The 17,045-nt window shown below is 47.4% G+C and overlaps 1 protein-coding gene across 1 annotated transcript in view; it reads left to right on the forward strand.

Annotated features, from left to right (window-relative positions):
* Positions 1–9,278, forward strand: part of CMTM8 (CKLF like MARVEL transmembrane domain containing 8) — a 67,654-nt gene extending 58,376 nt beyond the window's left edge. Inside the window, exons 2-4 of the mRNA XM_080673250.1 lie at positions 6,256–6,429; positions 6,960–7,076; positions 8,821–9,278. Of these exons, the coding sequence (XP_080529376.1) occupies positions 6,256–6,429; positions 6,960–7,076; positions 8,821–8,904 (375 nt within the window). The 3' untranslated portion in view covers positions 8,905–9,278. The remainder of the gene's footprint in view (positions 1–6,255; positions 6,430–6,959; positions 7,077–8,820) is intronic.
* Positions 9,279–17,045: the final 7,767 nt, after the last annotated feature.

Below are 17,045 nucleotides of genomic sequence, written 5' to 3' on the forward strand. Positions count from 1 at the left end.
TTTGATTCCAGTCGAGGGCACATGCCGGGTTGCTGGCTCTATCCCCAGTAGGGGGCATGCAGGAGTCAGCCAATCAATGATTCTCTCTCATCATTGATGTTTCTAACTCTCTCTCCCTTTTCCCTTCCTCTCTGAAATAAATATTTATATATATTTTTTAAAAGGAATTTAGAGCTTGAATATTTCTCCCAAGCCATTTAACCATGGGAGACTCACATTACCCAATGGGGTCTCTGTCTCAGAGTCTTAGCCTTGCCTGCACCACACACATTTTGCTAACTCGCAGTCACTCGTTTAAATCTCCAACTTCCTCTGACCACACAGATTGGATGGGCCCTTATGCTTTACATTCTCATATCAGCCCCATTTCCTTTCATAGGACTTATCACAGTGTGTGGTTAGATACCCATTGATGTACCTTCTCCAGGGGCAGAGACCATGTCTATTTCCCCTCATGCTTGTCTACCTGTGAGGTTTTTGAATGAATGAATGAATGAATGTTGCCCAGGTGTGCTATATGAAACACCTGTCAGGAGAACAGCAGGCAGGCGTGGTCATGCGGTTGGGTTCCCTCGCCGCAGGGCACATAAGAGTAAATCTACAATAGCTGATTTCCAGTGCCACTTCATTGCACGGAATTAACGCGGCAAATGATCGAAAGCCCAGTGAGGAATTTCCGGGGTGTGCCGAGCTCACACCTGGTACAGCGCAGCTGCCCTGGGCAACGCCAGCTGGGAACAGCTGGAGCGGTGCTCCTGGGGCAGCCTGGTTGATCGTCAGGAGTTGCCTGTCTGTTTCCAAGACTGAAATACAGATGCAGTCTGGGGCTCGTGCCAGTCCAGGCTAACGCCAGGTAAGCTGGCCAGCCGTGTGCTACAGCAGTGCTGCGTTTCCTGCCCCACCAGCAGTGCCTAGAGAAACCCCGGGCTCGTGGTAAACGCTCAGAAGATACTTGAACAAATGAGACCCTTCAGCACCACCATCAGGCGGGTCCTCTTGGCAGCAGAATGGCTGTCACGCAGCTCAGACTGGCACAGACTGGCTTTACAGGCATTTTCACAGAGAGACTTATTGTGTCTCCTGTTTGACTGTTAAAAACCTAAGACATCTGTGTTTTAGTCCCTAGGATGTTCATGGCCCTGTGCACGCAAAGGGCAGAGGAGAGTGTCGGAATCAGCTCACTGAGTCTCCAGAGGGGACCATTGATGATTTTCAATTAAAAATGTTTCTTCTTGCCCTAACCGGTTTGGCTCAGTGGATAGAGCGTCAGCCTGCGGACTGAAAGGTCCCAGGTTCGATTCCGGCCAAGGGCATGTACCTTGGTTGCGGGCACATCCCCAGTGGGAGGTGTGCAGGAGGCAGCTGATCGATGTTTCTCTCTCATCGATGTTTCTAACTCTCTATCCCTCTCCCTTCCTCTCTGTAGAAAATCAATAAAATAATTCCAAAAAAAGCTTATCACTTTAAAAATGTTTCTTCTTATGTTCAGCCAGTGTGGCTCAGTTGAATGAATGTCAACCTATGAACCAAGAGGTCACGGTTCGATTCCCGGTCAGGGCACACGCCCAGGTTGCGGGCTCAGTCCCGTGTGGGAGGCAGCTGATCGATGATTCTCTGTCATCATTGATGTTTCTATTTCTCCCTCTCCCTTCCTCTCTGAAATCAATAAAAAAATATTTTTTAAAAAAATGTTTCTTAGAAAAGCAGATATTTGGTACCGTTCAGGCACAAGCAATCTCATTGCATAGCACAAGGCAGTAATGGAAATAATCTGTTTGTGATGACCCTGGGCCGTCAAAAGAGTTAGCCGTGTTAGGAACACTGTACTTAATTGTAAAAGGGAGACACAGAAAACGCATTCAGCGGAGCTCGTTACCCTATTGTTCAGGACGGAGGTTGGAGTGCACTAAACAATAGAAATCTTTAGCTTGATAAAGGGTATTCACCACCTACTCATAACAGACGTCATACGAACGGAAAACATCCAAGCGAACAATGACATGGAATAAAATAAGGGTGCTGGGTGTCACTTGTGCTCTGGAAGACGGTTCTGTTGATTCTGGTTATTGCAATCATACACGAAAAGAAACAGGAGGAATAAATACTGGAAAGCGTCCAAAGTACCATTCATTATCACAGGTACCGTAGCCAGATAATGCTAGGGAATCAACTGAGATCAGTAGGGTGGTCATTTACCTGCAGAACGCCAAAGGCTTATAGCAACAGCAGTTCTCACGCCCCGGCCTCCTTACTCCAGAGGTCTCCCTCCCCAGAGGCAGCCACCCGAGACACCTCTGGCTGTACTCCCATTCGTAGTAATGAATAATAGGTGTGCTGCCGCCATCCGATTCGATTTTACGTGCTAACTAGTAACTTCCTGTGACCGTCTGTCTTAGCTTGGGTTGCCATGGCAAGATACTGTGGATTGGGTGGCTTAAGTAATAGGCATTTATTTCTCACAGTTCTGGAGGCTGGAGTCCAACATCAAGGTACCATCAGGGTTGGTTTCTGGTGAGGCCTTTGTCTTGGGCTGCAGGTAGCTGCCTTCTTGCTGTGTGCTCATGGCTTTTCCTTGGTGCATGCTGTGTGTTTGTGGGAAGGGAGGGAGGGAGGGAGGCAGGGAGGCAGGGAGGCAGACTCCAGTCTCTCTTCTTGAAACTTACTAATCAGATGTTAGACCTCCTGAGCCTGTACTCTTTAACTTCTATCCTTACCTCTCCCGTTGTTGTTGTTGTTTTTCATCTTTTTGCTGTCTCTTCTAGAAGGTTTTCTCAGTCTTACCATGTAACACTTCTATTGGGTTTTTAATATCTGCCATCCTGTTGTAATTTCAAAAGCGGATTTTGTTTTTGAAGGACTGGTTGTGTCCTCCTGGGAACCTCCTTTTGGTGCTTCACTGTCGTAATGTCTTTTCTCCCTGTGGACACGGAATTTGTAAACCTTTTTTTGCCTCCCTCTTCAAAGTGACTTTCTTCTGGTTTGTGTCTTGGTCTCTGTTTTCCGCCCTGTTGTACAGGCTCTGCCCTCATCACAGATCTGGTGACCTTGGTTGTCTGACTTTGTTTTAAGAGCACAAAGCTGTTCTTCCCGTTGAGGAGATGACGTGCGTGCGAATCCACTTTCTAAATCTTTATCTAGAGACCTGGGGGCCATTCCACTTTATCCTAATCCAGGCATCCTCACACTACGGCCCGTGGGCCACATGCGGCCCGCCGAGGACATTTCTCCAGCCCGCCGGGTGCCGCTGCCTGTCCTGCTTAGCAGCCGACTCGTCCCGGGCCCGCAGTGCACATAGGAATTTGTTCATAGTTTTTTTTTAAACTATAGCCCGGCCCTCCAACGGTCTGAGGGACAATGAACTGGCCCCCTGTTTAAAAAGTTTGAGGACCCCTGTATCTAATCTATTAAAGTCCTATCTGCTTCTGAAACTTGTCTTGAATTCACTCCCTTCCCAATATTCACTGCCCAGGTGTTGATCTTGGATACAGTCGTCATTGGATACCTGCAGGGGATTGGTCCCAGGACCCCTGAGGATACCAGAATCCAAGGATGCTCAGGTCCCTTACAGAAAGTCGTGCAGTATTTGCATAAACCCATGCACATCCTCCTGTACACTTTATTTTTTATTATTTTATTTTATTGTTTGAAGTATTTGTAAATAGTAGTACATATCCTGTACACTTTAAATCATCTCTAGATGACTTCTCATGTCTAATACAATGTAAATGGTATGTAAATAATTATTATACTGTATTGTTTAGGGAATAACGACAAGGAAAAGAGTCTATAAGTGTTCAGTATAGATGCAACCATCCTAGGCCTAACTACATAGCATATGTCAGCAGCCGCGTAACCTTTGGTTGAATCCACGGGTGTGGAACCTCGGACACAGATGGCCGACGGTGTATCATCTCCTGCCCCTCGGATTATCGTGACAGTCTCTGAACTTGTCTCCTCACACCTTTCTCCTCCATGTGTCATTTCATAAGAGTGGCCTTATGAAAACATAACCTGATCTTACCATCATTGTTTTGCTCAAAACCTTCCCTCTGCCTTAGATAAAATACAGAATCCTTAGGTGTCCGGGACCCACATCATCTGACCCTCCCCCAACCTTCCTAGCGTTTCGCATGGATGTCCTTCCTGACTGCACTTTCTTACATATTCTAGAAGGCAGAAGCCCGCCCTCCCCAGACCTTTGCCTGTGCTGTGCTGTCTGCCTAGGACAGTGGTCGGCAAACCGCGGCTCGTGAGCCACATGCGGCTCTTTGGCCCCTTGAGTGTGGCTCTTCCACAAAATACCACGGCCTGGGCGAGTCTATTTTGAAGAAGTGGCATTAGAAGAAGTTTAAGTTTAAAAAACTTGGCTCTCAAAAGAAATTCCATTCGTTGTACTGTTGATATTTGGCTCTGTTGACTCATGAGTTTGCCGACCACTGGCCTAGGATGTTGCCTTCCCTCCAGCTTCAGGTCACTCTGCAGCATGCCTTCCCTGACTTCCCTGAGACTTCCTGCTCCAAGGCCCGGCCTCCCTGTTACAGGCCCTCATCACCCTCTGTCTGCCTTTAAGGCATTTCTTTCATATCTGTATTAATCCAAATACTTCTCCCCACCGACTTTACCTAGAGTCTGTGCCCCGTTCCGTCCCTGGGGCCTGAGAGCAGGAAGCCAGGCACCTGTTAGGTGCTCTCAGTGGCTAAACAGATGAGTGAAAGCTCCGCCCCTCGCGTTGTGATTGAAAGCACTCTAGTATTCTGTTCCCTATAAAACAGAAATGCAGTCGTTTGTCCCGCGTCTCTCAGCAAGCTGGCACTTGCAGCCAGAACCCGTCCTGGGCCCCTGAGGCTGTCTCCTGGGGGTAGGGTTTAGATACTAACGTTTCCCTTTTCCTTTTTCTTGTTATTTTGCTGTTTTTGTTTTGTCTCTTTATTTTGTTGGATGCTAACTTTTTCATGGCTTAGGAATAAAGTGCTCCTGGTCCTTGGAAGGCGCTGGGATGTGGGAGGCGTCCCTCGCTCTGGCCTTCCTGAGTTCAGGACTAAAGGTGCCTGGGATTTAGGTCAGTTTCTTCCCCTCGATGAGGCCCCGCCGTCGTCAGCGGTGACATGGATTTGGCTTTGGGTTGGGTCTTGCCCCTCAGCAGTGGCGAAGCGTGGACGACTGTCGCCGGATAGACCTGTGGCTTGTGTTAAAACGCTGAGTGCCGTGCCCGGCCTCGTTAGCCTCCCTCCTGAAGGCTCTCGGGCCGCCTGTGAGGGGGGCGGCCGTAGCAGGTGCCGAATCCTCAGTGGTTCATCCCCTGAGAGCCGATCCGTCCAGGGCCCACCTCATGTGGGCCTGCAGTCTTGTTCCCTGGACGGGTATCAGCCTGTGAGCAAATGCTAGCCACAGATGGTGGTTGTTTTGCCCCTCATGATTTTTTAAAAAATATATTTTACTGATTTTTTACATAGAGGAAGGGAGAGGGATAGAGAGTTAGAAACATCGATCAGCTGCCTCCTGCACACCTCCTACTGGGGATGTGCCCGCAACCAAGGTACATGCCCTTGACCGGAATCAAACCTGGGACCCTTGAGTCCGCAGGCTGACGCTCTATCCACTGAGCTAAACCAGCTAGGGCCCTCATGATGTTTTAAAACTCTTGTTAGTGCCAATATTTAAAAATCAAGATGATCCCCCTACCAGCATGGTTCAATGGTTGAGTGTCGACCTATGAACCAGGAGGTCACAATTCGATTCTCAGTCAGGGCACGTGCCCAGGTTGTGGGCTCGATCCCCAGTGTGGGGCGTGCGGGAGGCAGCCAGTCAATGATTCTCTCTCCTCAGTGATGTTTCTCTCTCTCTCCCCCCTCCCTTCCTCTCTGAAATCAATAAAAATATACTTTAAAAAATAAATAAAAATAAAAGTCAAGATGATCATGTAGAAACTTGAGTTTCTGGTTTTTTTCCCCTGGGGGCAGGGTGGGGAGCAAAACCAGCTCACAACCTTTGGCTGGAGCTGAGAAGAAACTGCTCCTTAAAACAAGACATGGTTTTTCTTGGTTGCCATGGTCTCTGCCCAGCCTACTGTGTTCATTTGTTTTACCTTCCTGGTCTCTGTAGGCATGTGAGTTTGTAATCCCAAAAGTCATGTATATGTGTGTATGTGGGCGAAAGGTGTAACGGACACTCTGTAATGATTTTTTTCTCTGACGACTTCTTTTTCTTTACTTTCTCCTTCCTCCTCCCTTCCCCACCGCCTCCATCATTTCACAGATTCTGGGACTACTGGTATGGACACTTATCGCCGGAACGGAGTACTTCCGGGTCCCTGCCTTTGGCTGGGTCATGTTTGTAGCTGTGTTTTACTGGGTCCTCACCGTCTTCTTCCTCATCGTCTACATAACGATGACCTACACCAGGATCCCCCAGGTGCCCTGGACAACCGTGGTAAGGAAGCCGGGCGTGCTTCGGGCCCATTGCCCACTAGGTAGGATGGGATTTAGTCCTCCTCTGGTCGATTTCGCATTTTTAAGAACTTGCAGTGGCTTGCGGAACTGACCTAAAGGCCCCTCCCTGCCTAGAGCAAGGGGCCTGCTTTGGGGCAGTGCTCTCCCAGGGCAGGTGCTACAGGGTGGGGCTCCCGCTGGGCGCCGCGGGCTGAGGCCCTCCTCACTGGTGGCACCTTCCTAGCCAATACGTCGCCGTGGCTGAATTGGATGAAATGAGGATCAGGAGCAAATTGAAGGAGCCTGGGTGTGTTGGGGGAAAAGGAGGGGTGTCTGGGTGTGCTGTGAAGGAGATGGTATAAAACCTTCCCCTCCCCAAAACACGGGGGAGCTGCCTGCTCTGAGCCCTCGTCCCCACGTGTCCAGAGGAGCCCCTTACCACAGCCAGGGTGCAGTTCCGCCCAGTTCTGAGGTTCGGAGGTGCCCAGACCTCCCCACGCTCCCTAAACGCTCCAGCGTCTGTCTCCCCAGGGCCTGTGTTTTAATGGCAGTGCCTTCGTCCTGTACCTCTCGGCTGCTATTGTGGATGCGTCGTCCGTCGCCCCGGAGAGGGACAGCCACAACTTCAACAGCTGGGCGGCCTCCTCGGTGAGTGAGCCCCCTCATCCCTCTGGGGATCGGGAGGAGGACAGAGTTGTCGGCCGGAAAAAGCACCGCCTACAGTAGGACACACTGGCAATGAGCTGATGGGTTTGCAGGCGTCATAAATCGGTGAGGCTGTGCGTGCGTGAAAGCCAAATGGCTGGAACCAAGTAAGTAGTTGAGGGAGAAAAACAGTATTTGAGGCATTCCAAGGATCATTCTACCGACTTCAGAAAATGAGCACGCTGTGGTTCTCTTTGTTTGGTTTTTAAGTAGAAACGTCTGTGGGTGCCTTGAGGATGCTTAGAAAAATAAATCTACACCAACAAAGAGGTTCCTTTCGGGGACTGTGACTGGGTGATGAGTGCGGCATGAGGGGCGAATATGGTGGTGTGCATCTGAGAAAAGCACCTGGTATCATCACCTGGGTGATAAGTGTGGCATTTGTTTTACCGTCCTGGTCTTCGTAGGCATGTGAGTTTGTAATCTACCTTTTAATTAGTGCGCTTCTGTACAGTGTGCAGCTTTGAAACATTAAGTGTGTATTGCTTTTCTAATTTAAAAACTTCCTTTTGAAAGTTTGTCTAATGTTGACCTTAAAACATCCCATCCGCAAAAGCAGTGTTGGCAGGGGGAGCAGGGGAAGGCCAGAGTGGTCATGTGAAAGCTGGTTGGTGATACCTGGGTGTTCATTATATTCCTGACCCATATTCCAAGATGGCTGTGTGAAGGGAGAAGGCACGGGGGCCCACGAGAGTAAACATCAAGCCGTGGCGGCCCTGGGCTCATGGCCTGAGTCCGCTGCACTGGGTGGAGGTTGCTCGTAAGAGGGGCCTGCGTTTTCCAACTCCCCGTTCACACCACATGCCTCACGGGGCTCATCACTTCCTCCTGCTGCCCGGCTCATTTATGGTAACTGAACCCGTGGGAATCTGAGGGTAAGCCCTGCTCTAACATCGCCTGTACACTAGTCCCCATGGTACGTGGCTTTGCTTCCTGCAGTGTGTTATACCCACAGTCAACCACGGTCCAAAAAAAACCTTAAGTAGAGAATTCCAGAAGTAAACAATTCATATGTTTTAAATTGCACACCATTCTGAGGATCATGATGAAATATTACACCGTCTCACTCTCTCCTGCCCAGGATGGGATGTGAATCATCCCTTTGTCCCTCCTATAAGCTCCCTGCCCCTTAGCAGCCTTCTTGGTTTTCAGGTTATGAGAAAGAGAGAGAGAGAGAGAGATCACATTTGCGTAACTTTTATTACAGAATGCTGTTGTAATTGTTCTATTTTATGATCAGTTATTAACCTCTTACTGGGCCTAATTTACAAATTAAACTCTATTATAGGTGTATATGTGTAGGGAAAAATATAGTCTATATAGGGTTTGGTGCCATCCACGGTGTCTGGCATCCCCTGGGGGTCTTGGAATGTATCCCCTGCAGATAAGGGGGAACTGCTGTACTAAATTGGAAATACCAAGGTGCTTTTCTCAGATGCACACCACCATATTCGCCCCTAAGTGAATCATACCCCAGGGTTATTTGAGCAAAACTGTAAACTTTCCATTATATGCTCCAAAAAAATAAAAGATAGACAGAAATCATTTCCGAAGGAAGGTAATTGAACCAAGAAAGCCTGGAGTCAGGGAATGCTGTGGGTGCATGATTCAGTGGAGGTGAAATGATAGCGTTTGCTAATTACAATGTGCCCTAAACACCGTTTCTATTCTGCTTTGTCTTCTCCAGTTCTTCGCCTTCCTGGTCACCATCTGCTACGCTGGAAACACGTATTTCAGTTTTATAGCGTGGAGATCCAGGACCGTCCAGTGATTAGCCATTTTGAGAATTATGAGGGGGGGGGTGAAGGGGGAGGAAGCCTCTCACTGTAAAAACAGCTGTAGGTATACTGTATATCCAGAGAATTGTATTTAACTAATGTTTTTATATACTTCGTTAAATTTTGCTCACAGTAGTTTGTTACAATGAAACTGGACCCTTATTTGCAAAGAGCTATATAGATTGTAATGACCTCTTTAAGATCTTGTCAGATGTCTTCGTAGACATTATTATTATTATTATTATTATTATTTTCTTAGATGATGTATACATGGATAACATGCTAATATGAAGAATGTGTCAAGTTTGTAAAATTTAACTTTTAAAATGCCAGATTTTTTTTTCGATTAAATGTTTCAAAATCTTGGATAATGTTGTATTGATTTGCGGAAGGAGACCAAGGTGGAGTGCTCTCCTTCATCCTCTCAGGGCTGTCCAGGTACGATATTGCTACGAGACGCTTGTCCATGGCCACCAGGCTGGGGTGGCAGGAGAGCACCATGTCCCCAGTTCTGGGGATCCTCGGTGTCCATGCTTCTCACGTGCTCATCACTGGCCCAGAGAGCAGCCAATGAGACACTGGCCTAGGCGTGCTGCTGAGTCCAGTGAGTGAGGTATGAGTGGTACTCTTGCTCCTGATACCTATTAAAATCAGTACATAGCCATTAAAAGGATAAATACTCACATGTATCTTTAGGTCCTCTTGCTGACCACAGTGACCCATGGACCATCGTTTGTGGGAAATAGCAGACTGGAAGTTCTCGTCTCCAATCTCCAGCACTCCTGCTCTTTTCTTTTTTAATATGTATTTTTATTGATGTCAGAGAGGAAGGGAGAGGGAGAGAGAGAGAGAAACATCAATGATGAGCCCTGTCTGGTTTGGCTCAGTGGATAGAGCGTCGGCCTGCGGACTGAAGGGTCCCAGGTTTGATTCCGGTCAAGGGCATGTACCTTGGTTGCAGGCATTATCCCCAGTATGAGGTGTGCAGGAGGCAGCTGGTCGATGTTTCTCTCTCATCGATGTTTCTAACTCTCTATCCCTCTCCCTTCCTCTCTGTAAAAAATCAATGAAATATATTTTAAAAAAAACATCAATGATGAGAGAGAATCCTTGATCGGCTGCCTCCTGCACACCCCACAATGGGATCAAGCCTGCAACTCAGGCATGTGCCCGTGACCGGAATCGAACCTGGGACCCTTCAGTCCACAGGCTGACTGACACTCTATCCACTGAGCCAAACCGGCTAGGGCTCCAGCATGCCTGCTTTGACATGTGGATATTTGATATTATCCGCCGGCAAGGCAGATGTGCACTTAGAGGAAGTGCTTTTCGGCAGGAGGGTTCTTGCTGCTGCGGTGTATCTCGGGTGATTTTTCAACATGAGCTGCTTGTGAAAAACAAAAAACCACAGAAACGTTAGTCAAGTTGATGGCAGTGGAGAGAGTTTCAGCCACGTTCCCGCTCTGCGGATGTGACCCTGTGACCTCTGCTCTTCTGCTCTCGGTTAAGAGAGCTGTTGCTTTCTGTTTGTGTTATTTTTATATATTTTTTTAAATTGATTTCAGAGAGGAAGGGAGAGGGAGATGGAAACATCAATGATGAGAGAGAATCATTAATCGACTGCCTCCTGCACACCCCACACTGAGGATCAAGCCCTCAACCCAGGCATGTGCCCTGACGGGGAATTGAAGCGGTGACCTCTTGGTTCCTGGGACGATGCTCAACCGCTGAGCTGTACCAGCCGGGCTGCTTTCTGTTGTTTGTGTTGGTGTTGGTCTTCCTACTGAACCTGATTCTAATTCCGTATCCAGGTTCCGCTTACCCCTACAGAGTCTGGAGAGGTGGGATTTCTTCGGTGTCTAATAACACCCACCCCGGGCTTTTGGAGGAAGCGGTGAAAAATGTTCTTGAGTTGTGGGTCCAAAGAGGTAGTGGACAGGGGCACCACACATGAGCGGTGGGGTAGGGTATGGATGTGTGGGAGTGGGTGGGTGTTGGGGGCACAGGAGGCCACTCTGAGAGCAACATCGAGCAAGCCGTGAAGGTTGAGCTTTAGCGACCCAGACCCACAGGGGACCGGGGCTGAGATCATTTTGGAGCTGTATCCCCAGTCATCCCCGGCACAGCCTCTGCTTCATTCATTTTGCAAGAAAAGCAGAAATAACTCAGCAGAGTATGTGTGCTCTGCTCTGTTCGTCTCTCACACTCAGAGAGGCATATCCATCTTCCCTGGGCTTTTTAAGTACTTAATTTAAAAAAGAAATGTATTGGGGTGACATTAGTCAACATGAACATACAGGTTTCATGTGTGGATTACTAATTTACAAAATCTGTATATAGGACCATTGCAATCAAGTCTCCATAAAAGGCAGAAAAAGTAACCTACAAAGATCTGTTTCTGGAAAACAGTCATAAAGAAAGAAGCCTGCTTTTATGTCTCTCTCTCTCTCTCTCTCTCTCTCTCTCTCTCTCTCTCTCTCTCTCCCCCCTCTCCCCTTCTCCCCAGTGTGTGTGATTTCTATGATCATGCCTGCAACTTCTGGGGTAAAAATTTCCATAAACCACTTTGAAATATCTTCCAAATGGACTACAACAGTCGGTCTTTCTTGAACCGGTAGCACCAGACACACCTGTTTCAGGAGCACAATGACTGGCCTGTGTTCCGGCAGGGTCCCTTGCTGCCTTGTCCTTTTGGTGGTTTTTAAGGAGCATGGGCCTTTGTGTTGTCCGAAAGTTCACCAAAACACAAAACAACAAAACAGCAGCATTTATTTTTAACTGAAAGGAAATTATTATTTCCTCTTTTGAATACTGACTTGGTTCAAAGAATAATTTTTAAGTGTGGCTTTTTGGACAACAAACTGAGTCGCTCTAGTTCAGACCAAGCTGTCAGTTTCTAACTGGGTTTGCATTCCTTTTTCTCTTAAGAAAGAAGAAAAAACAAAAACCAAGCCACATGTAGCACGGCCAACATAACGAGAGGAATCGGTCTCTGGGGTTTTAAAAGAACGTGATAACAGGGGTAGTAAGTACTAGATAGCTGTCCGCGTGCACCAATCAGCCCTTCCAAACCAGCACTTTTTCTCTGATGGAGTTGGGTGCGTTTTTCATTTAATGTGCTTAACCCACTCATGGCCCATCGATGAAATGCTTTAGGCACTTTATCCCTCTCCATTGCTATTTCCAACTCATAGCCCCCAAAGATAAGTATTTAGACAATATTTGAAAACTACAAGGGAAGCCAGAGACAAAAATGTTCAACCTCAATTATTTTTTGTCTAATTTTTTTTTAATTGCTTCCTTCCTAGGGAAATCCCTTCAGGGTATCAGCACACTAAAGATTTGAAATACATAAAGTCTCTGCGAAGAACACAGACAATTAAAAACACTAACTGAAGATGCGGCCCTGGGTAGGAAAAAATCCATTCAGAGTTTATATTTCTGTCCCCTAGACAATTATTAGTTTAGTTGAAAGATGATTTTTCACAGAAAAAAAATAAATAACCTGGGCATGGAAGGCTCCTTTCCCACACAGACACTGAAAGGTGGCAACCTGAGAAACATTTGTGAACTTGGTTTCACGTAAGTTCTCCGGGCAAAGTTCTGCCCAAGGTGAATTGCAAGCCGACAGCTGTAAGGAAGGTCAGATAAATGTTCCAGTGTTGATGACTTAGGACAATAGCGAAGATTCGACTACATATTGTTGTAAATGTAGGTGTTTGGTGTCTATTGAAAAGAAGATAGGGTTTGGGGGAATGTGCTTGGCAACACAGAGGTGATGACTTTTCAGACACTTAGGCATAGCGAGTGGCAAGCAAGAGAGGAGACATTTCATTTAGAAGGTATGTTTTGAGTAACCATCCATGTCACAAGCAGATTTTTAAAATAGAATACTCAGAATAACAACATCCAGAACGGAGCAGACTTTATCACTCTCTCTCCCACATCTCTTCTCCCTCCTCTTGTTATCTAACTGCCCTCTTTTTATTGGGGATCCACACCACTCACGTAAGCCCCAGCTACGTGGGGAAGCTAACTCCACTGTGACTCTAGGAATGGAGCATGGGGCTCTGCCTAAGTAATCCCACCCCCTGGCCATACCGATTGGTTCAAGGATGGGATGTGACCCAAGACTTGCTCTGGAGTTCTGGAAAAGAAGTTCTGTGGGCGGTAACTGGGATGTAGGCAGGAAGTTGTTGGCAAAAACTATATTGCAACCACAAGGGGGAGCCAGTCATAGGATGAAGGTGACGGAAAGGAAAAGAGATGAAACTTCACCGTGATTATGTCGCTGAGCCACTGAATGAATTCAGCCCTGAATGCAGGCACACTCTGGACTTTGCAATTACAGGAGCAATTAATTATATGCACTTCGGTTAAACGCATTTCTGGTACTTGCAACAGTATGTATCCTAACCAATACCCAGGGCATTCTGGCAAATGGCTTTCACGCCAAGGCATAAGATCTTGGTTCTGGTTTTCTTTCCCATAGTAAGCCACCAAAGGGCCTTAGGCAGATGGCAGTAATGACAGGACAAATGGACCGTAGCACCAGGCTCATTGTCAGTAGAAGGATAGAAAAGGGAAAGTCTGAGAGGCCACTTGAGAGGGTGACTCAGGCCTTCCTGAGGCTGTTGTTTAAGGGTGGTGATAGCCCGGGAAGGCCCCAGAAAGGGAAGCAGCTGGAAGGATGAGTTCTCAAAGGAGTTTTCATGACCTGAGTGTGAAGAAGGGACGTGAAACAATCTGGCCTGTAAGGATTTGAACTTAGTAAGAACTCCGCCTTGTGTCTCAAAGACAAGTTGTCACTTTTTTTTTAATATATTTTGTTGATTTTTTTACAGAGAGGAAGGGAGAGGGATAGAGAGCTAGAAACATCAATCAGCTGCCTCTTGCACACCTCCCACTGGGGATGTGCCCGCGAGCAAGGTACATGCCCTTGACCGGAATCGAACCTGGGACCCTTGAGTCCGCAGGCCGCCGCTCTATCCACTGAGCCAAACCGGTTAGGGCAAGTTGTCACTCTTGAGAAGTGGCTTCCCTCTCTGGAAGTGAGTTGGCCAAAGAACATTGACTATCAGAGTGAGGATCAAACCTAAACTCCGAACAGAATAAAGGGCTTAAGAAATAACTCAAAGGCGCTGCTTTTTTTTTTTTTTTTCCCAAATTAAAACTATAGCCGAAACCGGTTTGGCTCAGTGGATAGAGCGTCGGCCTGCGGACTGAAAGGTCCCGGGTTCGATTCCGGTCAAGGGCATGTACCTTGGTTGCGGGCACATCCTCAGTGGGAGGTGTGCAGGAGGCAGCTGATCGATGTTTCTCTCTCATCGATGTTTCTAGCTCTCTATCCCTCTCCCTTCCTCTCTGTGAAATACCAATAAAATATATTTAAAAAAAAAAAAAAAAAAAACTATAATGAGATGCTATGCCACACCCTCTAGAATGGCCAACATGGAAAAGACTGCAATACCCAAGTGTTGGCCAGGTTGTGGGCCACCTGGCATTCCCCTGCATTGCTGGTGGGACTGTGTTTGCTGTCTGATCCGTGGAGCCTTCGTACATGGCCCTTGTACTGCCAAGCATCTTGCTCAAGCTTTTAAGTGATTAACACCAAGTGGCCATCACCGGTGATCATTTCCTATCTAGGCTGGCGGCACATTGGCCAACAGCAGTCAGAGAAACCCAGCAAAGTCAACTCCAGTGGGCTCAGGAAATGACAGTGGTTCTCAGATTCCAGCATGCATCTGAATCACGGGGAGGTGGGGGGACAGATTATCAGAACACTCTGCTGAGCCTAACGCCCAGAGTTTCTGATTCAGCGGGTCTGGGTGGGACCCAAGGATTTGCATTAACCGCAAGTTCCCAGGTGCTTCTGTTCTGGGGGGCATACATTGAAAATCAGTGATTTAGAAGATTACTGGAGAATTGGATGAAGACCACTGGGCGGAGTAGAAATGATCCAGTGCTTGGTTTTTCCACTTCCCTGAAGCCTTCACTGCAACAAAGACTCCCTGTCATCTCCATTGTGGGGTTTTGAGGCCTGAGACAAATACTCGATGAAAATGTAAATCTACATGAAAAATGATCCACAATGCCAACGTCATGCCTGGGGGGCACAGGGCTGGGAATGTTACAGAATGCCTGCATGTCTATTCCATTGCCCCAGCAGCCCCTTGGTGCACTTATCATTGTTTTACAGAGAAAGAAATGATTGTACCAGGCACCGTGACTGCTGTCTAAAGAAAAGACAGATATCAAAGACCTTTTTTTGTGTGTGTCATGAAAATTAACAATGTCTCAAACTTTGTCATGACTGGTTCTCAAACTGGAGCACTCACCAGAATCCTTTGGGAGACTTGTCAAAACAGAGGTTGCATGAGTAGCTCCACATTCTAGAACTACCAAGAGGGCCCCACTGACGACAGTCCTCTGATGACAGCATAGCTCTGGCATCCAGTGATCTCATAAGGGAGATTTTTTTTAATGTTATCTCCAAATAAAGTTATAAGTTTGGCCACAGGGACACTCTGCTCACAAAGAACACTGATAACGTATCTTGTGTGATTATTAAGAAATAACCCAGAAGGAGTGCAACATAATATGCTCCTGGGATAACTGTTTGATAGCTTCCAATGGAGGTAAACATATGCTCAACGTGTGACCCAGCAAATTTACTCATCAGTGTTTACCCCAAAGAAAGGAGAGTTTATGTCCACCGAGAAATCTCACCAGAAGGTTCATCACAACTTTATTGGGTACAACAGGATGTATCCCAAATGCAGTGTGTTGAGTGAAAGAAGCCAGGCACAAATGAGATTATTGTGTATTATTTCAAGTATATTGCCCAACTGGCATGACTCAGTGGTTGAACATCAACCAAGGAACCAGAAGGTCATGGTTCTATACCTGCTCAGGGCACATGCTCGGGGTGGCGGGTTCGATCCCCAGTGTGGGGCATGCAGGAGGCAGCTAATCAGTGATTCTCATCATGGATGTTTCTATTTCTCTCTCCCTCTCCCTTCCTCTCTGAAATCAATTATACATAATTGATTTGTGCACATTAAAAGGGAATTAATTAGAGGAAGTATTTTAATATTGCTATTTGCGCTTTCTCTATAATAGAAGTGTCAGAGATGAAAGAAAATTAGTAAAATGTATATGAAAATCTTCCTTCTGTCAGAGTCTGGGGCACGAAGCGGGACCCAGAGTCAAGTCCCCGCCCACCCGTGTGCACCTCGAAATCTTGCAAGACCCAGACCCGGCCAGCCCCACCCCCATCAAGCCCCACCGGGTGGGGGGGTGCGCAGCCTGAGGTCCCCCAGCCTGGGGCGGTGGGCACGGCCTGAGGTCTCCCACCCCGGCCTGGCACCTTGCAGCCTCAGGTCCCTGCTGATCACTCCTTATGGCTTGTTATAGAACCCCGCCTCCGCTGTGGGAGCAGCCATCTTGTGATGGCATGACAGAGTGAGGGTCAATTTGCATATTACTTCTTTATTATGTAGGATTGTGGACCCTGAGAAAGGGTTCTTGGGAGCTAACTGGACTCAAATTTAAAAAACAAAAACACAGAGCTTACCAACTACACAGGGGCCTCTCATGCAAACCGTACCTCAGGGAGAAGCCTACTCTTAGCTGCCTGCCTCCTGCACTGCTGCCTTCCTACACCTGCACTGTGTGCTCGCCACCTGTGCCAGCCCTTATAAAGGAGTTCCTGGCACCCTGGCCCGTGTGGCTCAGTTGGTTGAGCATCATCCAATGCACTTGAAGGTTGCTGGTTTGATTCCCGATCAGAGCATATGCCCAGGTCACTTGGCATGCAGGAGGCAGCTTCTCTCTTTGTGTGTTCCGCGCCCTTCCTCTCTCTCTATCAATCAATAAAAAATGTTTTTTAAAGGAAAAAAGAGTTCCTGGAATTGTTTTTTCAACCAATAGGTCTGAGGTTTTCCCCATCAGCATCTTCACCAACCAATCAGAGAGGCTCCATTCTGACCAGTGAGGACAGTGAGTGCCTTTTGGACCAAACTGTGAGAATTTGAAATCCTCATTTGCATGAGCATGGTCCGGGACTTGGGTCCATATAAATCAGCTCCCTTCTGGCTCTGAGAGGGCACTTTCCCTTTCCACTGAAGATGGT

The sequence above is a fragment of the Plecotus auritus genome (assembly GCF_963455305.1).
Source record: "Plecotus auritus genome assembly, chromosome: 6".
NCBI classification, from domain to species: domain Eukaryota; kingdom Metazoa; phylum Chordata; class Mammalia; order Chiroptera; family Vespertilionidae; genus Plecotus; species Plecotus auritus.